We start from the raw sequence: 27,664 nt of genomic DNA, 5'->3' as shown, positions 1-27,664 counted from the left end.
AACTCATCAGGGTGAGTTCATTTTGCCTTTCAATTTACCTTTGTTAAACTTTATTTACTGATTTTGTATTTAACTTCTGAGCACTTAGTGAAATCTCAGTTTTTGTAACTAGAGAGCTTTATTCCTAAGTGTTTGAATTGATGTGTATTTAATTTACATCACCATATATTTAAAACTGTTACAAGTCCATAAATAGAAGTAACTTAAGGGGAGAATAAGAGTAATGAATTTTCAAAAAGTTCCTTCAATTGCAATATTCTTTTTGGTGTGAGAATGGTTAATTAGTATTTAAGGACTTCTGATTCGTTTTCCCTCTGTAGATACCTCAGTTTACCATGTTACTGAAAGGCAAGGGTTAACAAGAACTCATGGCAGTTAAACATTGTTGATTTCAGGGCCAACTAAGCATTCATTGCCCTGCTCTGTTTCTCCTCTTTCCTACCATAATGATTACATTCCACCCAAGAAATATATTTCCTTGGCTATGCAATGTTATCTGCAGTCTTTTTCATAGTGGGAATGATGATCTGATTACACTTAATTGCAGAAGCCTGTGATAAATTGGAACCAGCTGTTTAGTTAGTTTCATCAGGTACCTCTCAACATTTCACCTGTACTTTGCTGATTTCTCTGTTGCCATAGGGACTAATTCTAACTTCCCAAGTCTGCAGCATTGAGGCTTGTTTGGAAGGAACTTTGCCAACATCTATCTGCAAGAAGCTCCAAGCTCATCTGGTGCATGAGAAATGCATAACAGAAACTAGGGATGGGAAAGACTCAAGTAAGGGTTGATGTGTACTGGAGAGCATCAGTGTGGGAGGATGTTCTCTCACTGTTATTAATGTGAACATAATGCAAGAAAAAAGCACAAGAAAAGTCTAAAATATCATAGAAGAGGGCTCTGACATTTAATGGGGAGAAAGCAGCAAGACAGGATGTGAGAGAAGAGCTTGTAACAGAGTGTCTCACATGAAGCCTGGTTTAACTGAAGGTATGTACTTTCTGTTTGTGGAGGCAAAGGCTTATTCATTCTAATACTGCTGGCATATTTCTGCCTGACTCTTTCAAAACACTGAGGAAAAGTAATTAAGAAATTATGTAGCTTTTTGAGAATTCATAAGGCATTTTCCTGTTTCTTCATGGTGCAAGAGGAGGAGACACTTCTTCCTTACATCACCCCTGTGACTGCAGCATGGGGGAACAGTCCATAATGCTTCTAAAAAATAATTCCTTCATAAAGCAAGCCTGGAATAAAATATTTTTTCATTTGAAGCTCTGCTGTACCCCATGCAGGCCACTGTGAAGGTCCTCAGTCTTGTGAGTTTTCAGTTTAATGAGTAACAAGGGACTCACAACAGTTCCAGAGCTATCAACACTTCATCTCTAAAATCTCTGGCTAACTACTAATCCACTGGCTAACTGGGAAGTTGTTTAGGAACTGTAGCTCCCTGTAGAATGTCTTTTAGCGTCTCCAAAGGGTTACTAATGTATAACAAAATGGGACACCGTTTTAAGGGCAGTTCTGCAAATAAAAGCTATCAGCTCTAATACATTCTATTTTAGTCTCCACCCAATCTCCATAGTCTTTTAAAGATTAGTTTGCTTCCACTAGCAAAAATAGCACTGGAAGTGGGCACCCTTAACTACTCTCCCTCAAATGCCAAAATTGAGGTACTATTGTGACATTAGTATGCATCCTTGCTCAGAACAGTGTAACTGGAGCAATACATTTACAGCAAATTTTAAAATTTCCATCATAGTAAAGAGAAACTACTGCCATTCAATCCAGTGAAATGCTTTCTCAGCGTCAAAAGATGCTATTACCACAGGACTGGCATCATTTTTCATCTTAAAGGGGATATTAAATAAGCACAGCAAATTTCGTGCAGGTGAGCCTACTGTAGTAAACATAAAATAAAACCACATATTGTTCAGGATGAATTATTTTAATGCTTATACTTTGAGTCAATTGGCCAATAACTTTGCCAATTTGTTAATACCTGCATTTAGGAATAAAATGGATCCATGTAACCCATATTCCTATATGTTTTAGTCCGTTTCAATGTTGCCACAATCAGCACCCTGCAGTCTGTCAAGTATCTGCTGGTCAGCACATGGTTTGCATAATCTCGTGTTACAAAGAGGCAAAAACAGCCAACATCAGCTTGCAAAAAAATTATGTTCCCTTTTTGAAATGTGAAGGCTAACCTTGTCTAATGATTACAAGATATATGAACAATTCAATAACAAAAGACTGGAAAAGTGAATGGTCAGCCCACGTGTACACAAGTAGCTTTGGGTGAGACGAAAGCTAAGACAAAGATTAAGCTTAGCTCTAGAGCTATGTTTTCAAGACAGCACAGCATGCTGAGAATAACATTTTTATACTGAAATATTGAGGTTTGAATTAAGGATATACTTTAATCACCCAGATTTGAATACACAGTCTCCCTCTTCATAGATCTTAAGCTCCAAGCAGGGAGAGGCAGAGATCTTATTTCCCCTTACACCACATCTTTATTAAGATTTTGGAATTGTATTTCCCTTATATTTGGTATGGTCAAAGAGCAGCCATTGCATACCATGCCTTCTCTGTGTGACGTCTTCTACTTCCTTTGGTAAATCTTAATTAGCTGGCTTGAAATAGCAGCAGCCCAGGGCAGCCTTTAGGCCCCAAACCTTTCTTTTCTATTTGTGTGAAACTGTGCATATCAGACTTAATACTTTCCTTAGTATCTCTTTTAATTTCTCAATGGTCTATGCTGATGTCTAAGACCTTATTTATCACTGACATGCCCCTCAAAGTGCTTCCTACCCTGTAATCTATCCATATTTTCTGGATATACTCTTTCTGCTCCAAACTAATCCCTTCCCCTTCCTCACCTTCAAACACATAAAGCTGTGAATAGGGCTCTCTTTCTTCTGCATGTTAGTTAATAATATCCAGCCTATGAAACTAAAACTTACAATGCTGCATTTCTAATTAATCAAAAAGATATGCTGTAATAATACAGCTACAGATACAGTTGTGCTAGAAACCACCTAGTGCTCTGTTGAAAAGCAACTTGACAAGCAGACCCATCACTAGCCAGTTACATGATGGAGCTCTGTACATGCTGCAGTAGGTGGCAGGAAAGAGGACCCAGGGAGGACTGGACAAGAGAAAAGAAAGAAAAAGATAGGAAAAAGAAAGGGGAGAGAAGAAAAAAAAAAAAAAGAAAAAAAAAAAAAAAAAGAGTGCAGAGTGCAGGTGGTTCTAGTTGAATATGAGGGTGGAGGGACTTGAGAAAGGCTTGTGTCAGGTGTTGAATGCAGGTGTAATATGTTAGGACAATCACTACAGAGTACTTTGAAAGCATTGCAGTGATGATGAGCTCCTGGTCAGATCTAGTTCAGCTCTATATAATTTCTTGTAGGTCCTTGTGCCTTTCTGTCTGGAGAGGTGATGCAAAGCAAAAACAGCTGAGCAAAGCCCTTGCAGAAGCTGAGAAGAGGAAACTGAAAGCTAGATTTGGAACATTTGTCTAGCATATATGCCAATAGAGGCTGGCCCATTTTCTCATGAAGTCAGCCTGTGCATAGTCTTTGCCTTTTGGGGAAGAGTGAAGAAAACACATTTCTTTCTAATAAGCCATTAGATTCCAATGTGTCTCATCAGCTTTTGATAACTGCTGATGGTAATTCAGGAGAGACTTTCATAACTTACAGTACCGAGAAATGTGCAGAATCAAAGGGTCAAGTAACATGCCAAGCCAGTGTTTTTAGGATGTCACTTTCCACCCAATTCTGTTTGAAGCTTTTTAAATGGAACTGGAAGATGTTGCTATCACAACAATATTCAAGTGATGCTGGGAAAGAAGAATTCCTGGTTTTGAGAAGTCAAGAAGTTTCAGATTTCCAAAAAAGGCTTCTAATATTCAATGCCCAACTTTAGGCTTTGTGGGCTTCAGTACCTAAGGTATTAAATATTCAGTTATAAGGTGACAGGTGGAATTGAGTGAGCAGCATTCCTTATCTTCACCACACAAATATCTTCTGTAAATATAGATGGAGCCACATAGATTTTGTGAGGACTAGTTAGTGTGTAGACAATGCTTAGAGATGAATAGTGCTTAGGGTAATTTTTTTCTAGAATCTTAAAGAAATGGAAAAAATCAGTAGTTTCTTTGATTAAAACAAAGGGCCAGCTACACAAACAAGACTGGCAGATCATCTCTCCTCACTTCGGAAGAAATCCAACACTATTCACACTTGCTCACTATCAGGATAATAAATTTTTTATATATTTTTATATATATATATATATATAAAACCAACCTCCAAAATATATTCAAAAAATGAACAAACATCAAGAAACTATTATATTGTTTACACTAATTCATCATGCCCATTGTAAGCTTTTGTTTTACTTTACTATTTGCAAGTTCTTGAACAGCAACCCATGGTGCTTCAGCCTAGCAGACTCTTAGTGAGTCAGAGCTGATGTGCAGATGGACCTGAGCTCCTCTGCACAGGCTCCAAGCTGGGCAATGAGAGCCAGCTTTATCCCAGAAGGCTTTAGTCACAGTGATGTGGTTCTGTGCCTGAGTTAATGTGCCAGTATAGACACGCTTTCAGATTCCAAGCTCCACATTTTCCAGACTGATATTGCTTAGGAGTAGAGAAGATCTCATTTATCAATGGACAGAAAGTGAACCCGCCAAAATGGAGTAACCATTGTTGGAGAGTGATTCGGGATTGTGACAGAGATGAAGCAGTAGGAGACTAAGCAGAGGAAACTGATACAATGAACAGGAACAGCTTGTGTCACATTACCACCTGTTCCTTTGACATCTGAATTTATGGCCTAAACCATAAATGGCCTGAGGCCTCATTTATTTGAACTCGGGACAGAAGCAGCACATGCCCTACAGAGCTCAGCTTCACATTTCACAAGAACTGAAAGAACCTTAAAGAATTCAAGGGGTTTTGGTAACAAATAAAATTAGATACTTATTATACAAATAAAAACTATTGTAGAGAAAGAAGGCATCAAAACAATCCCTTCTAAACTGAAATAAATAATGAACAAAAAGGAAGAATAAAGCAATTGGATAAATATGAGTGTTTTATTATAATGTTTTTGTCTCGGGAGAAATTCAGCAAAACAAAAGGCTGAATGCAATTCCCACCAAGGAAATCACCAGAAGGCAGTAAAAGTATTGCAGCGAAACTCAGGTCAGTCTGTTTCTGGCACTGTAGTTTATGAGAGAGAATAGATGTGTAATCATCACCTTGAATAAAATATGTACTGTGATTAGGAAAAGCACAGGATTTTTTTAAGTTCTGTCACTTGAATGCATAAGGCAGGTGGTGGTGACAAAGGCTGGGGAATGTAATAACAAGTATTAATAGCAGTTCAAATGAAGGAGGGTACAGCTGCTGCAGGAAATGTTGGATCCAGCTCTGCAGCTGAGCTGAACTTGGTCCTCTGCCCTGAAGTGTAAGAAAGAAAAATGAGTGTATATAGCCGTGGATTTGCTCTAATCCATGATTTGAGGTTGCCAATAGGCACTCAAGATACCTATCCTGTATGAAACAGAGAATTCTTGCTTTTTGTATTTGTTTAAGAGTGACAAATACCAATAATGGGGCAGAAATGTTTAAATAAGGACACAGTGCATCACAAAGGAAGACAACCCATCTGTTATAGCAGCTGATTTGAAGCATTCAGTTAGGTATCTACTGCAGTGAAGAAACTCTCCAGCTGTTTCAGACTAGTTCCTACAACACTCATCCTCGCTAGAGGAGTTGTCTAGGGTGGTTTGCACCAGATTTGGATATAGGATATTATTTTAGAGCCATTCTGTACACTCTTGTAGGTCCAAATTTCATTAACTAAACGGGTTACATAGATGTGGTCCCTATCTCCATGCCTTTAAAATTTCTACACCCTGGGCCCTTAATATCTGATATCTCCTAGTAGAAATCTGTCCCAAACTGAATTTGCAAATGGCTAGAACCAACACTATCTAACAGGCAGCTCATTTGAATGCAAAGACCCTCTTTCGATTCTTGTCAGCTTCCCTGGGACATATAAGTACTCAGGATCTCCCAGCAGTAACCTCAAATTCCCAAGACTTCATCTAGGGATGAAGTAACTGTATCTGGAGTATGCTGGTAAATGGAAGAAATTGGTACATAACAAAGGTCACTACATAATTCAGAGGCACACGGGACAGCATGAAATTGCTGAGCTATGACAGGAGTCACTGGCAGCTATTCTTACACTGTACATTAACTGATTTATTGCTCTGAATTTGCATATATGCTTATATAGTGATATAGTATGTGAATAGCAAAGACGGTTTCTATGGACCTGTAGATAAGAACAGTAATCTGTTACCAAAATAAGAGACATATATAGCTTGGCCACTGAAGAACTTCACTTGATTTCTGCCACTATGCCTTTTCAGTTTGATGGTAATGAATCCCTTTGTTGTCATAGTTGTTGTTCAGCCTGTCATGATAAAAGATGTTTGTGTTTGTGTTAGTAATAGCAGGAGAGTTTTCTATCGACCCTCTAATAATACATAAAGAACTGCAAACCAATCCATAATGAGCACTTACCCTTCTTTGCTTCCTTTCTTTCTCCAATGCTTCATGTCTGATGTTTGCTTGCTAATTTTCTTTTAAACTTTAGAAATTCTGTTCCATTTAACACTTGAACTTCCAGCTAGTGTAGTTTTTCTCTTCAAAGGAACAGCCATATGTACACTGAAAGCTGCATCCTGTTGAGATTTCTTAGGTTATAGCAAATGAATATTCAAATGTATCCAAACCTTTACAAAATTGTAGTAATTATGCCCTCAGTTACTTTAAATCTGTGTTATGTTTACAGATATTACGTATATCTTCCTTTTTCTGTTTCAGTGGTAGACAGTAAAACAGAAGGCTATGAAGAACAGTGTCTAGTCATGCCTGTTGGCTTTCACAGCTGGTACTGGGTACCCTCCACCTGAGGCCTTCTGTACTAATTTCTTAACCTTCAAAGTTTCTGATTTTAGATATGGAATTTTGAGTAAGCAGTATGTTCCAGGATGTACCATGTTTAACTTCCACTCTCCAAAAAACCTGATTAGAATGAAGCATAGTGTTTCACATATGGTCTTAAAGCAGATGAGTCCATTGAATTAAGCTAGACAGATTGTGCCTGAAACATCCAGTACCTTTATTTATGCTTTCTAGACTAGGGACAAAATGAAGAAATAGAAAAGAAAAAAACAGCAGATTCAGCAGAACTTATCTTACTATTTTCCCCTTTCTGTTTTCATTTGCACATCTATTTCCATGCAATATTTCATTTTTTTAATGCATCTATCACTGTTTGCTTCTGTCAGAAGTTCAAAGGCACTCTGCTTTCATAAAGGAGAGACAGTATTGACTGATCTGTAGTATTGTTTCTACCTTTTTTGACCAATCCTCAATGCGTATTTCCAGTTTCTAAAAGCATTTCATGAATCACTGGGCAGTTTGAAAAATCTATAGTGTAAGGTCATTACTTTGCTGGCTGCTGAATGTTCTCCATTGGTTGTGTTTACGATGCAAAAATGCAGCCCCTTCTCTCAGGAAAAAGAGGTTAAAATTTCATATATACATAAATAATAAAACAACATGTGGAGGTGGTATCAGTGTGATGTATTTCATTTCCTATATACCTTTGCCCCTCTGTTCATTAATCCACACAAACTTTCATCATATTCCAACCTCCTTAGCACCTTTAGTCTCATTTTTCTAGCTAGTCAGTCAAAAAATGCTTACTTCTTCCCCCTGAAATGTGGCACTCCCAGCCGTCCTCCCAAATGTCACTGGCTAGAGGCCCAGGACAAGCAATATTCTGTTCTACGCTAGTGATCATGGCTTAAGCTCATACCTCAAGAGGATGCAGAGCTAGAAGTGAGAGTTTTATACTTGCTAGTAAGCTCCTTGCCCCAGCAAGCAAAGAGGGATAAAAGATGTGTAAGAATTTAGTTCAGTGGGGCCAGGATTTTATTCTTGAGGTGACAGATCCAAGGCTTCACAGACCACAGAGTATAATAGACATGACAAAATGATGCATCTTTAACAGGAGTGACTATTAGATTATATTTTTAACAAATATTTTCTCATGCTTAGCCATGTATAGAATCTTAGTAACTCAGATTTTTCATTTCAAAGACATAAGATATCAAAGTGTTTCTGATACAATTAACCTTCCCCTTCCAATATACTTTAGGCACCAGCATTTTTCTGAAAAACATCTTCATACACATAGCATAATGGGAATGTTTCTAAGTGCTTTCAGCACTCCCACAGAGTTAACATGCAGAACTCACCTAAAGTTTACTTATAGCACATCAGATCCCTTTTTTCTCATGCTTTTGTAAAGCATAGTAGATAAACAAAAACTTCATTTTCTTACTCTCTTTAAACCTAGGCAGAGATCTAAATCAGTTCTCTAAATTAAGGCTTCTCCACTTGAGTGCTCATTCCAGGCCAACAATAATATGGAAAGTATGTTTCTAATTATTCATTATACTAAGGTATAGATTATGCTATGTTGTCTCTAGATTAACTTAATGATAAATCAACCATAGTTTAAAAGGATGTTTTATGCCTATAGAAGGAAATCTCTGAAAAGACAACCGCAGTTAAAATGCAGTATAAAAAGATAGTTATTTCATTCCTCCAGACAGCTCAGGGAAAGTTGCTGTTTGAGCAGTTTTATTTAGGAATCAGTGAAAGAGCTCTGTTGCTCCAAGTCCATTATCAGTTTAGATAAGTTTTTCTCTATCTGCATCACTAATTCTTACATGGATTTCTGGCTCTACATGGATTTTTATTTTGTCATTTGCATCTCAGGTTCTCCTGAAGCTGCCACAAGTAGATTTTTTATTTCATGTGACTGTTTTGTCAGCCTGTAGCTACCAGAAAGGTGAAAGTGAGAAGAGTAAATTGGAAGGGGGGACAACCCAGTCCCTTCCATGCAGATGAAAAGCTCTCCTCACTCAGACTTTGTTGAAAAACCTGACCATGCCTGTCACTTTTTCTCCTGGGCTAGGGAAAGCAGCCATTTATGTTTTAATTTGTCTTTACACCTAACTCTAAAGAGGAATAGAAATGCACGGACAGTTCAGTATTCCTTGTATATTGAAAGTAAATTGGTTGAAGTGGGAAGTCAGATGGACTTTAAGATGTTCTCTATATTGTTTTCAAGTTGCTTAAATGCTTATGCATTTAGCCTGTGCTCTTTGCAACTCTTACTGTTGGGTATACAGATGCTTATGTACAAGTATATAGATTCCAAGAGTGTTAAAAAACAAACCTCCAGATAGCCAGAACTATTAATTCATAGGAATTCAAAATTAAATTAAATAGCTGGGCTGTTTTCCAGGTGATTTCTAAAGTTCCCATGCTTTCACATAAAAGCCTCTGTAGGATTTACATTACACTACTGTATTTGTTTCAGGGAGCATTTGGCTGCCAAGAATACTGTCTATGGCCATCATGGCAATCTAATTAAATATTTGATGATCAGAAAGCTGGACATTATTCAAGTCAAGCTCTGCATTAAATTGGAAAATTTACTTTGTCTCCTTTATCAGTAGATTTTAAAATCAGCCTATTCTACCAAAACCCATAAGTTTAATGAATTTGGTCAGACATACTGTGTAACAGATGTCTAACATGCAGCCATGAGCCTAAATCAGAAAAATGATGCTCTAGTTTGGCATGGCAAAATATATTAGAGAGGCTTAGAAAGGTCAGTCACCAGCAACCTGCTTGCTGATAGTTGAGAAACAGCACTGTAAAATGCATGAGCTGCCTTTTGTAGTCTCTTGCAGGAAGCCTTGGAGAGCCACAGATAATTTGCTTTCAATGATTCATCAAGTTGGTCCTTTGTTTCACTAATTTGAGTGTCAAGTGCAACCACATAATAAAGAATTGCCAAGACCTGATAAGATTCTTCTTATATTGCTTCGTTTGTCTTAACAACTGGTACTATTGAAACCAAACCCACAAACTGAATAAATAGCAAGTATGTGTGCAATATGGCGTTCTTCTTAGAAATGATAAAGCATGTTTACTGTGCTGTCCGTTGATGTACCATACATTCTAGTTTCTTTTCACTTTCTTAAAAGGCACTAAATGCTGCATGCTGTGCCAACGCTGGAGATGGCATTTGTTTCTACTGTTAGTCCTCCAGTGAATTAGTAAAGATAAAAAATGGATTTCAATGTCAATTCAGCCTTGAGAAAGCTGCTGTTGTGTCCATGGTTGAGTTAGCCTGCTGATCGTTTTCTCCTTAATGTGATCTTTAATGTTATATATCTACATGTTAGATGTGAAGCCATATATTAGAACTATTATTTCCATCAGTAATTTCAAGAGAAATCTCTTCATGATTAGGAGGTAGATTTTTTTTTTTAAATGCTATGCTGTCAGTTTAATAACTTCGTAAGAAATCAGCCTGAAAATGGCTTGTTTTGAAGAGGCACATTTATAAACGCGGAATTCCCAGAGCAAAAATCGTGATTTGAGTTCTGTTAATGAAGTTTCCAAAACTGATCTGTAGACCATTAACACAAAAGAAGAAATATTGGGGGGGAGGGGGGGGGGCTGGGTGGGTTGGGGAGGAACACACGAACAAACCAACCACTCAAAAAACCAAAACCACCAAACCTCAACTTTAGAAGGCTGCTTAGGAAAGGAGAGTGTGAAAACATTCCTCTTAGGAAACCAGAAAGGTGGCATGGGGAGTCAGTCTGTGAGATTTACTTTAAAAAATGAGGAAAGCTCCTGTCAAAAGGTTTTGAAACTGGTTTTTAGGGCTTGGGAAAGAGAGGGTGCTGTTAGCGCCTCACAAGGAGTTGAGGGCGTTAATTTTTTTACTAACATGATTTTAAAATATTGCCTGAAGGCTGCCAGGTTCAGGAGACCCAGCTAGCGGCGGAAGAATGACGAATTTTCCGCTAGGGAAAAAAAACCACAACACAACAACCCAACAAACAACAAATAATGTAATGTGAGGGTGGTGCCCCGATGCTACGGCAGGACAGAAGCCTGGGTCGAGGGAGGGAGCCCCTGCCGCTCGTTCCCTGCCCACCGGGGCGCGGTGCCCGCCACCGCGATCCCCGCCTTTCCCCCGCACCGCGGACTCGCCGGCGGAGCAGCGCGGCCGGGCGGGAGGCAGAAGTTAACTTCCACCTGCCCTGAAGCCGCCGCTGCGCCGGCAGGAGGAGGCGGAGGCGGAGGCGGAGGCAGGCGGGGCAGCCGAGGACCCGGCTCTGGCAGGCTCTGAGGGTCCGGCCGGCTGTAATTCCCCCCTAATCCCCGGCACGGCGGCGCTTCCCTGGCCGAGCCATGTCTGCGGCTTCCCCGCCATGCCGAGCCTAGCGGGGAGCGGGAGGACTGGCGGCCGGGAGGCGAGCAAAATGAAGACCCTGATGGTAAGTGCATTGTTGGCACTGCTCATCCCGGCTCCGGGGAGGAGAGGAGAGGCGCGGGGCTGCCCCGGGCACCCTGCACACGCTCCATCCTTCCCCGGGCTGCTTCCCCGCGGCTCCTCGGGATCGCGGGGACCCGAACAAAACCCCGGCGGCGGACGCGAAGAACTTTCCGCCTGCTTTCTTTTATTCACGTTGCTCGTGGTTTGAGGGTTTTGTGTGTGTATATGCCTTTTAAGGAGCGTATAGAAAGCCGATCTGCTTAAAGGACGAGGCTGGAGGTAGCTGCGCCGGAGGGGGAGTGCTACAATCCCCAACACTCGTTAAAATGCACGAATGAGATGCCCAAAGAGGGACTGGGAATGAGAGGCGCGGGGGAACGGGGCACGCAGAGGGGAGAAGAGGCATGGAAGCAGGGCTGGGGGAGCTGAGGGAGGAAGGTAGGGGAGCGGGCCGGCATGGGGCCAGAAGGAGGAAAACGGGCGTTCCCCAGTTCTCTCCTCGCACTTTTGCCGGGTCTCTGGTGGCGTGAAACTTGCGGGCGTCGCGGGTGCGTGGGCGGGGAGCGGCGCGCCCCGCTGGGCCCCGCGCTGGGGGGAACCCGCTGCCCCGCCGCGCTGAGCCGCTTCTCTCTCTGCCCCCCGCAGCGCCACGGGCTGGCCGTCTGCTTGGCGCTCACCACCATGTGCACCAGCTTGTTGCTCATGTACGGCGGCATTGGCGGGGGCCACCCGGAGCCGCCGCGGCGGCAGCAGCAGGTGGCGGCGGTGCCCAGCCGCCCGCCGGGACGCGAGCAGCACCGCCCGGCGCTCCCCGTCGGGGCCGGCCTCCTGGAGGGCTACATCAGCGTCCTGGAGCACAAGGTGAGTCTCCGGCCGCGGGGCCGCCCCTCTCACGCGGGCCTCGGGGCAGCCGAGGACCCCGCGTTGTCCAGCCCTCCCGAGGGAGCACCCGACCTGCAGAGCTCTCCTTCCTGCCCTCTGTGCGGGTTGGGGAGCCCTGGCCGCCGCGGGGTCCGGGCTGGCTTCACTGCCGTAGTGTCAGGCCCCGAGTGCATGGATTAATGGGACCCATTGTCCAGTTAGGCCTTTGTGGCTTGTTGGTTTTCTCTTTGCTTGACCGGTAGATGATGGAGCGTGGAATGTTTTGTTTCTGATGTTGGATGCTAGAGATACACTACAAACGTATGTTTAGGGTGGTATTAGGAAGGGTTAAAAAAGGAAGTTTAGTTACTGGAAGGAAAAGTCAATAGGTGTTTATTCTTAGCTCATTTCGCCTGGGAAAACCAAAGGGAATTCTGTCTCCTGTACAAAGGACCTTTTCATCTTTCTCCTACGAAGCAGAAGTTGTTACCCATAGTCTCCATTCTAGGCATTGAGAGGACCTCTGTAATGGTGAACAAAATTATGTCCCTTTGCTTGACACAGGAAAAACCAGGCTGGATTGTCAGACTTAATACCTGTTTACTAGAGATAGGCAGACTAAGCTTTGATATCTCACAGGACAGGTGTCATGACATAAAGTGAGCAAGGTGGCACATCCATGCTAAAGAGATAATCGAGCTTCAGTAATTTTCTCAGAAGGCAGATTCCTCTACTTCTTCTGCAGTGTTCAATTTGTTGCATTTACCTGGAAACTCCAGGGACCCCTCTCTGCCAAAACCCTAGACAATGCTGACTATGCACACTTCTGGCAATAATAATTTCCTGTAAAAAATAAGCAAGGGAAGTGAAGATTCTTAACTTCTCATGTTTTCACCGCCAGACTGACACCTTTCTGAAAGATAAGTTGTCGAACAAGTTACTGAGCTCAGTTTAGAGGTACTGTGTGAAGACTTTGATGTACAGAGCATTATTGTTCCCTTCTGGCTTCACTTTCTATGCAAGAGTTATCTGTAGGGCTCTTAGCACAGAAAAATAGCTCATCATGGTCCCTTGTAGGCTTTATTTGCTTTCTTACATGGTTCTCCTGGAAATTCTCAAATGTGACGTTTGTAGAAAAAGCAAGTTTGGCCATGGGCTCCCTACTTACTGTTAGAGGTGTTCTCTTGCAATTCTTTTGTTCTTGAACTTGACTGTAGTGGTGAGGTACAGATATATATGCACATGATGTTTGTAAGTAGTAATAATAAAAAAGGTATCTTTAGGTTTTTACGGTGTATATGTGAGCAGCCTTCTGACCATGGTAACCCCTTACTTTGATTTCTTCAGACTCCCAAACACTCCTCATTAATAGAACATACTTAAAAATCACTATTCCATGTTTAGTATTTTCCAGGGCAATTTTAAAGTTCCCCTGTGCTTTGGAGAAAACTGATCCTCTGGCTTTTTAATATATTGTAATATGGCCCAAAACCCACAGATACTCAATTTCTGAATTTCATTTCACATAGCTCATACCTTACAGTAATAATATACTGAAGCTTTAATAACTTTGCTGAAGCTTTAATAACTTTTCCACGTAACTTCTGTGGGTCAAAAAGAAGATTGTGCGGTCCCTGTTGTGTTCCCAGCTTGCTTTGTCTTATTTTAATGCACACGAGATTGCAGAGAAGACAGCTTGAATAGCAAGCAGCATAAAAGTCCAGACCAACATGAGAAAAAATAAAGGAGTCAGGGAGCTTTAACAAATACGAAGGAGAGCTGCAAGAAGAGAGCAAGGTGAATTTCTGTAGCTGTGAGAAGGACATGATATTTGAAGAGACAGGGAAGTCTGGAAGGAGATGAAAATACCTGTTCTGTGAGGACAGCAGGTTTGGAAAGGGTGAGGGAGAAATTACTTACGCGATGGTACATGTTATTTTGTAGTTATTTTGATGACACATATGACAGTGTGAAATGATAATGGATGGTAGATTTTCCAAAAAACAGCTTCCTTAGTTTCCCATGGTATGTATTTGTGCATGAATGTCAGCAGTGGACTGAATATCTAGATCATTCACATCTAGGAGCTGAAACATGTTCTTAACTTTATAAAGACTTTGTTTCTGGATTCCATAGTTTACTTTAATAGGAAAACCTAGTTTCATGTTTGTGGTGTTTTACCTACTCTGATGACTTTTATGAGAGTACATATGCACTTAAATGTAGAAGCTTATGGTAAGAGTGAAAGAATCTGTAATCACTATTGGTATTGACACAGGCAGAAGCCACATAATGTGGTAGTACAGACATTTCTCTTCAGGGATAAAATTTAACAATTGTCCACATTGTGAAATATCTGGTAGTATGAATGTCTATCACTACTACCAACACAGCTCATTTGGTAGTGCTGGGTGATCACATGTATAGAGGCTATTTGCCAGAAAATCGAGGTACTTAGTAAAGTACCAATAATTTTAAAATACAGCTTGCAATGTTGTAAGTTGCCAGTTATTTTCCTCCTTTTATGTTATATTCAGTAAGAATTGTAGTTCCTGATCCATCCTGTCAAGATAAGCAGGCAGTCTCTGAGAATGCAGGTAAAATACATTATTTTGTTTTTACTTTGTTGAAGAGCCTTTTTGTAGGAGTCTGTTGTCACTTGGTCAGATTTGTGACATTTTGTTTCTTGCTTTTTTTTCCCCTGAATCAGTCAGCAGAGATCAGAACCCATGTTCATTGCTTTAGCAGCCTCTCACAGTTTAGCAGTGCAAACTTTGGTTTTACTGAACTGAACTCTTAAGAAAGCTCAGAAATGCAGTGGATTTATAAATTGATTCTGGGCATTTCACCTCTGCCTGTCCCAGACCGACAGCAGTTGACAGTCATTGTTGATGAATGTTTGAAATGAAAAAATGATACCTTGTTCCTAATGGCTAGATGTTTTTATCCTAAAACCTCTTGTATTTGGAACAGAGAACATGGTTTGCTGATAGTTGCTATTGAGAGGTCAAGGGCTGAAACGAAGTGAAGTAGCAGCTACACTGTGACTTTGAGGAACTGTTGCTTCCTACAGAGTTGCATGGGCAGAGGGTAGCACTGCTTAGCTATTGCATCTGTGCTATTATTAGAAAGGACGATAGTCCCAGACTGTCAGACTAACATCTTGCATGAATTCTTTGAGTATAATCCTGAAATTAAAGAGGCTTTGTCACTGATGTCGAGGGAAACTGAATTATGCTCTTCTGTGGGGAGGCATGGGGATAAGACTTTCTGTTGATTTATCATAGTGCTAGCAAGACATTACAATGCTAATATTTTAAAAGCAATTACTGCATACAAATAGGAGACTGTTAATGAAAGCAGGAAACCTAGCACTATTCCAGAACTTGCAAGAAATAAATATTTAACTGTTATATTACTATTCTGAAATTAATGTGAGAACATGTCTCTGGATAGTTTAAAAGCTTTTTACCCAGTATTGACTCAACAGTTGGTACTGCAAATAAAATATGAGTTTGTCGTGTATATAATTGAAGAATATTTCAAGCCATCAAGGATTTTGTTTCTTAGAAAATAATAGAAAAATAATCAAAATCAGTCTTGCAGACAAGATGTATAATTTATTAGAACCACATTTAAATACCTTAAGAGAGCATTGAGATCAACATGATAATCTAAGTGATCACAATGATTTCTTAATTTATGATAATATGAGTTAACGTATGCAAAGAAATCTTTGTGATCCCTTTAAATTAATGCAGATCAGAGAATAGTGTAGTTAATGAAGTGTTTGAGGAAGATTCATTCTGCCAAATAGTGCTCTAGCTCCTTAATCTTTAAAACACAGGAAGTCATTCTAGGATGAAATTATTTTTTCTAGGATGGCAAACTGTGCACTTAGAATAGGGGAGAATCTTGCCATGTTTTATATTCTTTTTCTGGAGGATGAGATAGAAAGAGTTTGGAATTTGAACTTTTACCAAAAGAGTTAAACCTTTTATGGTTTTGGGCTGAGTAGTTTGTGGGGAGTGACTAATTTACATGGAGATGGGAAGGAATTAAATTATTTTGAGAGTTTTAGTGTTTCTTAAATTATTTTATCACAGAACCATAAGGTATCTCACAACAAAACAGCTTGTCTTGCCAAAGGTGGGATAGAGTCCACTGAGTTGATGTAAACCATGTACCGTGATTTTGTTACATGTTCTTATTTGTCTCTGAAAATTGTATCCACAAAGTTAGAATCACAGACTTTATTATGCAATTAAGTAATTGATGAAGCTTTGATTATGTGAGAGATCCACAAGGGGGAGACTTTATTCTAGAATAACCTTTTGGGGGACGTGTCTGTCAGATCTATGCAAGATGTGAATCCAAAACCACTCATATATTTCGAGCTGCTGCAGTCAGTTCCTTTTACATTCATAAGCTGTATGTTCATTAAAACCCTCATAGAACTGGCAGAGTAAAAAAACAAACAAAATCAAACAAAAAAACAAAACAACAACAACAAAAAGCCCCATTAGGAACATGACAGTCAGGGACGTAATTGAATATCCACGTACACAGAGCAGAGACTATTTTTTTACCATATTTACCGTACATTTGAACGATGACTATCCTATACATTATATTTTGTTGCTCGTGAGCTTTTTGCAGTAGTGTGCTTTTTCAGCTTAATGAATCATAATACTGGATTCATTCATTTTGATGACTCTTCTCTAAAATTTTCAGTAGCTTCCGTGTGTGCTACATGGCAATACCTAGTATGCAATACACAGCAATTATAGGAAATGATGGGACATTTTCTTGTTTTCCAAGTTATGTGGCATCTCGGCAAAGAACCAGTTGTCCTCACTGGGCACTGTTCCTACTTGGAATATCTTGAAAGACTTTTAAATGTTTACATACAGGTATCAGTTAGCTGTGCAGTTTATGTTGGACAATTTCTATGTAGAATTCTGACACCAGTGTCTGCTTAAGAGACAATGTAAATGTTAGCTATCAGGATAATAAAAGCATGTACTATTTTAGTTATCACTATCGCCTAATTATTTCTAAAGTAAGTGCTGTTAAAGATTACATCTAACTAGTAGAGGTAGTGACTCCAGGCAGGGGTCAGGACCTGTTGCTTAAAACAATTGTCTAAGAAATGAACGGGTGCTGTTAAATATTCACGTGTCTCTTAAAACTGAAAGATGTTTGACATGCATCTAATACATGGTGTTCTGGCATTCGTTCGTGTTACGTGATGTATAAAAATCTACCCAACCACAAACTTAGCTGTGCTCTGGTAATTTTCTGGTTATTGAGAAGATAAAGCAAAGAAATAATTGTCATTGTACTGAAAACAGAAAGTATTTGAGTTTATCCCCAGTGAAGATCTTGCTCCATGTAATTTGTGACGTTTTGTGATGTAACTTTATTCTTACTCTTTCATAGAAACTGAAGCAAAAAGATTGCTTCAAGGTCTGTATCACAAAATCTTGATGATTGATTTCAGTACAAATGTAAATAGTAGGTAGATGGTTAGGTCAAGACAGTTAATGCACAATTTTGTTTTAATTTTCTCACATTTTAAAAAAAGTCACATCTCACAGCAGTATCTCATACCATGAAATTGACCATAATATGCTAGCTTGTTTTGATAACGGACTAAGGCAAAGTTTTTCTTATTTTTTTCTTAGTAGAAGAAAAATTGCAGAGGCATGAAGATGTTTTTATTTATTTTGCACTTACGTTTTTTGATTGATTCTGGATTACAGCCTTTATACTAGGGTTGTGAAAAGTGAAGAATGAGTAAATATGCTCTTTCCTGGTTTGTGAGTATCTTAGGCAACAAATTTTGGTAAGTGGGTCCTCTCTGTTTCTGTTGTCTGCTTCCCTATCTTCTTTTGTGAACATGCAAAATTCTTCACTTGATGGACATGCAAAATATTTCCAGGCAGGGAATTGGTGACGCTTTGTCTGCAAGTGAGATTTACCTGTCTCTTATGGAAAACTCCTTAATTTTTTTTTTTCTTTTAATTTTCATCATTAGTTTCAGTGACCACATTTTTATTTCTAGTGTGTGCTGAAGTATAATTTATAACCATTTAAAGTTACCATATTGTGCAGTTTTTGCACACAGTCTTTCGTTGTGAACATCTTAGACTATTTTCACCTTCCTGTGAAGACAAAGTGTTCTTTTGAAGAGTTTTAATCCATAGTGGAAGCAAGTCTGAACTAAATGAGATTTTCAATGACAGGAAATGTAATTTTTGTTCACAGCTGATTGATATCTCTCAATAGAGTTCCCTAAGTTCTCCTTTTCTGCTTGTCCTCGGGCATAAGTGGATATTGAGTTCCTTTTCCTGGTGACCTTCCTGATTAGTTTAACCTGTATTTCTCAGGAACACTCTGTATGCACATCCTTGATGCCGAGGTGGCGTTGATACAAAGAACTCAGTGTATTAATTGAACTTCTAATTATGGCTATTATGATCAAATCAGCAGTCATTTGGTGCTGATGTAAGCAGATGTGACAGTACAAAAGCTACTTTGAAGGTGAGATGAAGCATCATGATGTTTCACCTCACTGTTTGACCTCATCCCTGAGCAATCTCCATTAGTCATCACTATTTTGCTCTAATAGTTAAAGCTTCAAGTGCTAAGACCAGGTTTATTACTGAGTTTGCTTTCAGCTGGAAAAGCAAGTATTTTCTGTTCAGAAACTGCTAGTAATTGTTCTCCATTGTCATTCTGAAAATATCCAAATACAGTTAAGAGTCACATATGAAGTGAGAGGTAAGTTAAAGCTGAAATCCTCTGCCTTCAGAGAGTCAGTTTGCAAGATAAATGCAAAATGCAGATGGAGCAGCAAAGCTCTGAGATGCCACTTGATGGTGTCAGATGGAAGTCAGAGTTGGGCGCTGAGAAACGTACACATTTCTGTGGAGGATATCCCATGTTTGGACTGAGGTTAGGCAAATCTGGTAACACTCTTAGTGCCTGGACTGTATTCAGAGGGACATACCACGTGAAAGAAGCACAACGTGCGTGTTATCTGCAGTAATAAAACACTAGATTCTTACTGGAACCTTGTAAGAAAACTTCAGAATAACATTGTGTTATTTTAAAATATTGACAGGGCAAACTGATATATTTAATTAATTCCTAAAGTATTTTTTCACAATGAGAGTGAACTAGTGCAAAATATTCCTTGTCCATGAAAGGCAACAGTAATGGGTTTATATTGTATACAGATAGCATAGATAAGGTTTTCTTAATTCAGATTTAATAATCTGGACTGTTGTAAGTCACATAGAACAAGAATATGTGTCTTCGAAAACAACATGTAACGAATTCATTGCAGCTGTAGAAAAATTCCCATTACAGAATGGGTACCTTAGTAAGAAGTAACCTGCAAAAGAGGAGAATGTTTCTCAGTAAATAGTCAATGCATTTGGAATTTGTATTTTTGTTTAGCAAATACTGTATTTTTATTTCAATATGTTGTTAGCATCCTCAGCTATTGGCACGATGCTAGTATTGCAGAAACAAAATATTCTATAAATTTTGTACAGTTGGACAGTATTAAATTAGAATATATCTTGCCCTCAGCTATAGCAGATCATAAAAGTAGATGTAATAACACTCAGCAGAGCATCAGTCTAAGAATTATCTCTAAGAAAAAGAAAAATTCAGCGGTGCATGTTGTGCAAATGTACATCTGTATCAAGCTTTGTGCACAGGAAAGTTAAAGGAATATTGTTGTGCTTAAGAAATGGCTCACTAAGAAATAGGTTTCTAGAGACTGCATTCATCACCGAGTACATTCTACTTACCTGTTTGCCTGCATGAGGTTAAAACCTTTTCTCCCAGGTGGTGTTTTGTTAATAGTGATGTGAGTTACATTCAGGCTCTTTACCTTCTAAACTTTCTCACCTGCATTGCGTTCTCTGTGGATAGGCATTCTTATTCTGTTTCAATGAAATTCACCTGTGTGACTGGTATGAAACATAAGAATCTGAGAAAGCACGTAATTGAGGCAGCTGGTTATGGGCTAATGAAGAGTGATGCAGAAATCCCAAAGCTAATGGAGGCTGGGTCAGTAAGTCTACATTGTGTAGTTCAAGACAGGCTTGTTAGCTTGAATTTGGAAGCAGAATAGTTGCACTGTATCTGAACAAGTAAAACCTGACCTTTGGCAGGTATATTTCTTCTGGAGCTGTGCTGGCTCTGCGCTGTGCTTTCTGAGGCATTCAGGGTCAGCATAGTCTGAAGCTACAGAGGATGCCTAGGGAGTGATGGTACAGACACGCTCAAAACACTTCTGGACAATTCTCAGTTGCAGTCGCAGAGACTGAAACTGCATTTGAAATAGTAGCTGTTCTTTCACTTTAGGCATCCAAACTACATACACCTTGTATTTGCCAAGATTGAACATTTGGCCATGGCTAAGGTATGTTTACAAGACATGATTTCCAAGACTTGCCCGTAGTTCTTATGAGAGAGCTTTTGGCCAGGTGCACGAAAACAGTGCCTTCCCATCCATATCCTCAGCCTTTAAAAAAAGCAGAGAGGCTCACAGAGAGTACATGCTGTTGTACAACCTGTGCTGTCCCTTCCCTGCTCTGCTCTCGCTTTCAGTGTGGCATCTTAGGGTTAGTCCTTCAGACATTTGGCTATATTTAATCCCTAGAGATTAGAATAACGACCAATGTGCTCCTAAATTTTGTTACTGTCCGTTTTATTCCTAATGCTACTGTCAAAGGGTTAGTTTTACACATCTCAGCATATTGGTTGACTCTCAAATAGGAACATAAAACCTCAAAATACAGCCAGTGGTCAGACTACAGCTGCCAGATTGATGCAGAGTTAATACTGCCTGTCCTTCCTCAGCTCATCTTCCTGTGCCTGCAGAATTGTAGGTGAACTTTTTTAAAACAAAACATAACAAAACACTTAGCATTTTACTTAGATAACTTATTTCTTAACACTTATATTCCATAAAGGGGCCATTATTGATGTTATCAACTATCCAAAATACATTTTACAAATTAAAAACCTGTTGCGAAGTTACCCCAATTTCCATTTGTTTATCTGCTTATGTATTCTCTTTGTAACACTGCTCTGGACTTCTTTCAGTTTTTAATAGAGATTTATGAGCCTCAGGAAGAATGAGACAGTTTGTTACAATACTGCTCACATTATCCATGAGAACTACCTCGGACGTGAATGGGACTGTACATAATAACCAGCACTTCAGCAAGGGTTTCCCCCTCTTGCCAGGTGCCAGCTGACATGATGTCTAAGCGTATGTCTGTGTGGGATTTTGCCAACAGACTAGAGTGTGCTCTGCCCTCCCTTAGAGCTGGCTGGAGATGCACTGGCTCTACTCTGGCAGCTGAGTAGCTGCAGTTAGCTTGTTGCTAAGCCAGAACTAATAAGCTTGACTGAGAGGCAGGGTTTATTATCTTGGGCTCAGCTGCATATTTAGTGTATATTTAAGCTATATAAATAGCTTACACCGTGGAGCTTCTCTGTGTCCTACATTCTCCATGCATGAACTTGCTTGTGGTTGGTTGCACGGAGCATGGTCAGTATTTGCGAGCATCTCCCTGCAAAAACCTGCAAGTTCATCTCCTGATGGTTTCCTAACCCAGTGCCAGAGGAGCATTTTTTGTCCTCTGCCACACCACCAAGGTTTTCCTACCTAATACAATTAGAGAATATAACTACATACTACAGATTTATTGTACAATTGCACACTTCTCAGTGCCCAGTCAAAAGTCTTAAATACCTCACGGTACACTTGTTACTTAAATTTCGGTCATCTATTTTGAAGTTGGAGACAAGACCCTAAATCAAGTTCACAGAGCATGGTTTAGTCAACATTTATGACAAAATCCACTGTTATCACTGGCACATGCCTATCAAAGAAAATACTTTAATTTCTTTGCTTTAGTAAATCATGTTTGAGGATGAAGCCATGGGGTTTTTTCGCTCTTCACGTACCTATTTCTGTTTGCTCTTCAAGTACCTATTTCTATAGTCATAGCTTATTTAATTTGTACTGTTTGTGTTTTCATTTGTGTTTTCTGGTATGCCATGTATATTTTTTCTGAAATGTTGACGACTATATTTTAATTTTGGTCAATGAAGACATTTTACGGATAGGATATTTAGTAATATCTTCATTATCTAACAAAAGACTACTGAGCCTTAATGTTACTCTTTCCCTATAAAATTATCACATTAAAAGATTTAGTTTTGATTTGTCTTTAAATTTTTATGAATAACCAAAAGCTCTGGTTTTTTGCAAGCAGAATCAAAGCTGGTTCTAAATTCTTCACTTTGGCAGTATCTGCTTTATGTCTTGGTAGCAGCACAAAGCAGCACTGAATGTAGGTAGAGATATGCTGAATATTCTTTCTCAGGAGTAGTGTTGGTGTATCCTGGTGGTTTAAGGGCATAAAAGAGTTACTTTGTGCAGCTGGCAGATGTGGAGGAGGGATATCAGGGCCAGGAGGGTATCTCTGGTATTAATGTGTCTGATTTCTTCCAGCACAGTGATCCCTTCTGATCTGCAGCAATTTGTGCAATACAGAACAGCTTTCAGGGTATCTTTAATTATGCCTGTGGACATTTTGGCCTGCAGAGTAAAATGAAGCTTTAGAATCACCTTTCATTCCCAGCTGTGCTGATTTGAAACTCTGAACAGCTTGTTACCCACGTGTAAGTGCAGGGATCACATTTCTGCTCTCATGAAGGACACTGAATGTGCAGCAGCCTGGGCTTCAGTAGAAGGTGCCGCTGGCTCTCAGTCTTTCCATCAGAGCTCTCACTGCTGTCGAGATAGAACAGCATCATTTCCCATACATACCTGTACATATAACCTGCAATAGCGCGTATCTTCAAATCAAATTTAGATTCAAGGCAATTCACGGGAACTGAAAATCTATGAGTTTTCACGGTGAAACTGCTGTGTTAGTAGCTCCTTTACATTTTACGGTAAAAACAGAGCAATTATGCTAGTATCAGTGCTCTCAGACACATATAGAATAAATGGATTGATGATAAGATGCATCAGCTTTATTAAAGTTTCTCAGAAATGATTTTTTATAGTTACTGCTTTCTAGAGGTATTTTTCAGTGTGTTATGAAGATGACATGTCCTATTTGTAGTGCCTAATGTGAAAAAAATCATTTTAACATGACAATTAGTGTCCTAGCGTTTGAACTTTCAGGTATGGTGGTTAATTTTCACGGTCTATAGCAAATAAAAATAAAAAAGATTAATTCCACTAGAAGCTGCAGGAGGTGATCTCAGCCATATTATGCTAAGACCTAGAACCAACAGTTACTTAAATTCTCAAGACTTTTTAAAGTAGACTGCAGTACTCACAGGAGGTGCATGAAAACCTTGTGACTTGAGATCAGAGGTAAAAATGGCTGTACCAGAGCAGTCTGTAAGCCAGTTTAGCTGAAATTGTAGTCCCATTGACTCCTGTGGATGATGAGGTTGCATCTGCTTGTCTTTTTTTTAAATTGGAATTGCTTTTTTTGTGTACCAGTCTGTGCAAAGCACTAAGATTTTGAAAATCAAAAGTAATCTTTAAAAAACAGGAAGTTTTCTGGTTCCTTTTTGTTTCCCTTGGAAAACAAGTAGATCTGTAAAGTATTTTTTTTTGTTTCATGTCCTGTACTTTACATCAGCAAAACTACTGAAAAATTACATTTCACTGTGTTTATTAAAGTTATGCTTCTATGCAGTAATGCACATAAGACATCTTATACTGCCTTAAGGATTAAGTTAAGCTCCTTTGTTAAGCCTGTTGGTATGGCAGGACTGTTAATCTTTAACTGTCAGAGTCTGGTTAGATCCTTCTTTAGACTGAGGCCATGTCTAAGTGCAAAGAAATTAAAATGAATCAACTCTCCTGGTATTTACGCCTTCATATTTTTGTATAGAGCAGTGAATACAAAGAGAACCTCTGTTAAAAATAAATATATATATATAAAAGAAGATGGCATTTCAAACTCTTATTTAGCAGCATCATTATTTGCTTTGTGTTTATGCTTGTCAAATACAAAGTTGACAAAGTCTTCAAAATATTAAATTCATGGAAATAAGGTGTGCAGTTGTTGACAGCTCATGGAAAAGAGGACAGGAGACATTTTTGTGAACTTACAGTTCCTAATTAAGATTCCATAGAGTTATCTACAGTATGTTCATGTTTTATTACATCAGTAATTACTGTCTTGTTTTCCTTTAAAATTGCTACACTAAGGCACAAATGAAGAAATGTGCTATAGTTGCAGCATATATATATATATATATATATATATATATATATATATATATATATATAGTTGCAGCTTTACCTAAACAAAGCAAGGCTTGAAAGAAAACTGTATTAAAAGAGTAGTGAAGTTGGGAGGCAAAGTTAAATTCATTGTGGAAGATTAAAGCTAATATTTTAGCCCCAGTAGGGTATAAAACTGGTAGTAGGGAGCTGCAGTATTGGGCTTTAGGTAGCAAAGGTTTACATTTTACTGTGGATAAATTTCATTAATTAATGTTGTCCTAGCTAAAAATATTTTTTAATAATTGCCAGATAATAGGCAGCTAGTGCAATTTCTGCAAATAGCATAATAATCCAATGAAGCCATACAGGTTGTATGTTGAAGCAGTAGGTAATACATACTAAGAAGAAGCTTTTGAACATCGTAGATGCCTAAATTGTACTTTTCTAATCAGGCTATATTTTTTGAAACAATAGGAAAAGAATCCCTCAACAAGTTACAATTTTTATTTCACATTCTCCCTCAAATACAGTTTCAAGTGGTTGTTTTTATATTTTACACACATATAACATTCCCATTTGCTGAAAGAAGAGGTTCTTTCCCTCAAGTCATTAAATAGTAATACTTTGTATTTTATATATCACCTTGCTTCTGAGGATCTCCCAAGTGCTATAGAAGCATTAAGTGGAGCCTCCTGCCTTAAAGTACAGGTGTATTAATTCCTTATGACACAGGGGGATAGTGAAATGCAAAAGTTCAAACCATAGTATTGACCTTGAGTGTCCAGCGAGGAATTTCATGCAAGAGTTTTAAGAGAGCTAAAGTGTTGAAAACTGAGGAGACTCAGCCTTGGGTTTGGTGCACAAGACATCACTTGAGATACTTGACTGTTATGCATGGCTTGGAACTGAAATATCAGAACTTGTTCTACATTACAGTGAAGTTATATACAGTGGATTGAAAGTGTCTGAAATGGATTTGAGATACCTGTTCTGCTGTGTAGAGCTGACCAACAGAAAAATACTGAAGTGAACTTTCAGTCCAGCCCTTCTGTTTGAACAGGATCGTGGTTGAGAATGGTCTAGTCCAGATAACAGGCAACAGAAGAGAATGCTGTTTGTGGTCTTGAGTTTGGGATCTCACAGTTAAATGGTATATAAAAGCATTTGACTTCCAGCTTCAGAAGTTGTTAAAGCACATATTTTGAGAAGCACATAAATTGGAGATTACAGCATTGTAGACTTCCAGAGAGCTTTCTGATCTGTTTTACCGAACTGTCTAACTCCCCCAACTTCACGGTATGTGGCAACGTTAGATGTCCTGCAAGGATGCCACATTTGGCCCCTGTCAGATCATAGTCAGGCACACAGGAAGAACAGTCCTTAAGCACAGATTTAGGTGGTGGCTGAACAAGGCTTTTGAAGACCACACTTCTGATGTTGGCTTTCCGTTTCTGTCAAAGTGTCATCAGCTGTGTCTGAGAGCCTGAGATCTCAGTCTAAATTAGTACACAGGCACTTTCAATAAATGAGCTGATTTTCAGAGCATGTTGAACCACATGCATTTTGCAACAACTCTGGTGACTTAAGGCAGGTAGACTCTTTATGCAAGGCATTTGATGTGCACAGCAGGGCTGCACAGTATTTTGGGCTCTAGTAAACTTTAATGGGGCATGCAAACACAGGCACTGAACAGCATGAAATAGGCACCCTTGGGTCCTTAGAGAAACTGGCACCAACTACTTATACAAAGTTCATTAATTTATTATGCCTTTAAATATTTTGTATGTATTTAATATTGTATTGTGCATTTTTTATCTATTATATGACATTATATCAAACATATTTAGTTTTAGAATCAAATACATGCATTTCAATGAGGGGGAGCTGAATCTTGATGGCACATCTCGGGTTTCTTTGCATATTCAAGTAATCCTGTCATATTTTAAAGAAACACAAAATCCTTACAGCAGAAGATGGCCAACAAATAGGGTTATTTAAAACATGTTGGAATATAAATGTTGTGCTTGTATAAAATACCTTACTTGATAGTTTTGGAATATGAAGTCTATCATAATCCTGTGAAACAACAGAACGGGAAGAGCAGGAAGAATCTTGCCACATAGTCAGAAAGATAATCTCCAAAAGCAAAGGTAAAGGTTGTCTTTAGACTGTCAGCTCAGTCCTTATAACCTCTCTGTGAATGCCAATCCAGCTTTTCCTTGGATGTTTGAGTTGTGGCAATGTCATTTGTGGTGTGACTGTATCTGATCTAGTAGATGAAAATTCTCTTGAAATTCTGTAGATTGTAAGGCATCCACTGCTAGATGCCCTCAGTTTTCTTTGCCTCAAATGTGCAAATGCAAAAACTATAAATATATAAATACAAGAATACAGATAAAAAAAGTTTCAATTATGTTATGTATAGCAGTAGTGAGATGTGAACAACTGTGTACAGAAATAAAGAATTTATCTTTGCAAAAAATTAAGGTCTTCTTTCAGGCTTAACATTATGCAGCTGAAGTCTAAATAACCTCCATTTGCTTTCTATGGATTAGAAGTAAATATTTTTCTCTTCCCTTTCAAAGAGTAGAAATAAAGATAAGACAATTTGTTCTTCTCATTTAAATTAGAAAAGTTGAAGAGAACTGCAAGTAGTGAATCCTGTTATCATGGATAATAAAACTGCAATAAAATCTACACTGCACAGCTTTCAGAGTGAAGGTGTACAAACCAGGCCATTCTGATGAGACACTGAAATACACATATTCCTGCCACAATGCTGTAGCTTTAGCTAGATACATGACTCACAAATGGTGAACCCTGACAAATAATCCATCAAATGATGTTGAGACTCTGCCAGGGAAGGCAGCCTCAAACAACTTTCTTTTTTTTCTTTTCTATAATCCATCACTTCTTGTTGTGCTTCTCCTAACTGTTTTATATTGGCAGATGTTCCTGTAACTTCTATCTTTTTATCTTTCTTGAGAGAACAAAAGCATAGCATTGGGTGACTAAGGCCATTTCCTTTGCAGAGCTGGGAAGAG

At 39.0% G+C, this 27,664-nt stretch overlaps 2 protein-coding genes across 2 annotated transcripts in view; both read left to right on the top strand.

Annotated features, from left to right (window-relative positions):
- Positions 1 to 27,664, top strand: part of ST6GALNAC3 (ST6 N-acetylgalactosaminide alpha-2,6-sialyltransferase 3) — a 334,862-nt gene that overhangs the window by 266,459 nt on the left and 40,739 nt on the right. The window lies entirely within an intron of this gene.
- The window catches only part of ST6GALNAC5 (ST6 N-acetylgalactosaminide alpha-2,6-sialyltransferase 5), a 70,876-nt gene continuing 54,665 nt past the window's right edge, over positions 11,454 to 27,664 (top strand). Inside the window, exons 1-2 of the mRNA XM_051625218.1 lie at positions 11,454 to 11,468; positions 12,113 to 12,328. Of these exons, the coding sequence (XP_051481178.1) occupies positions 11,454 to 11,468; positions 12,113 to 12,328 (231 nt within the window). The remainder of the gene's footprint in view (positions 11,469 to 12,112; positions 12,329 to 27,664) is intronic.

This window comes from Apus apus, chromosome 7 (assembly GCF_020740795.1).
Source record: "Apus apus isolate bApuApu2 chromosome 7, bApuApu2.pri.cur, whole genome shotgun sequence".
Taxonomy (NCBI): domain Eukaryota; kingdom Metazoa; phylum Chordata; class Aves; order Apodiformes; family Apodidae; genus Apus; species Apus apus.
This window is presented reverse-complemented; position numbering and strand designations above follow the sequence as displayed.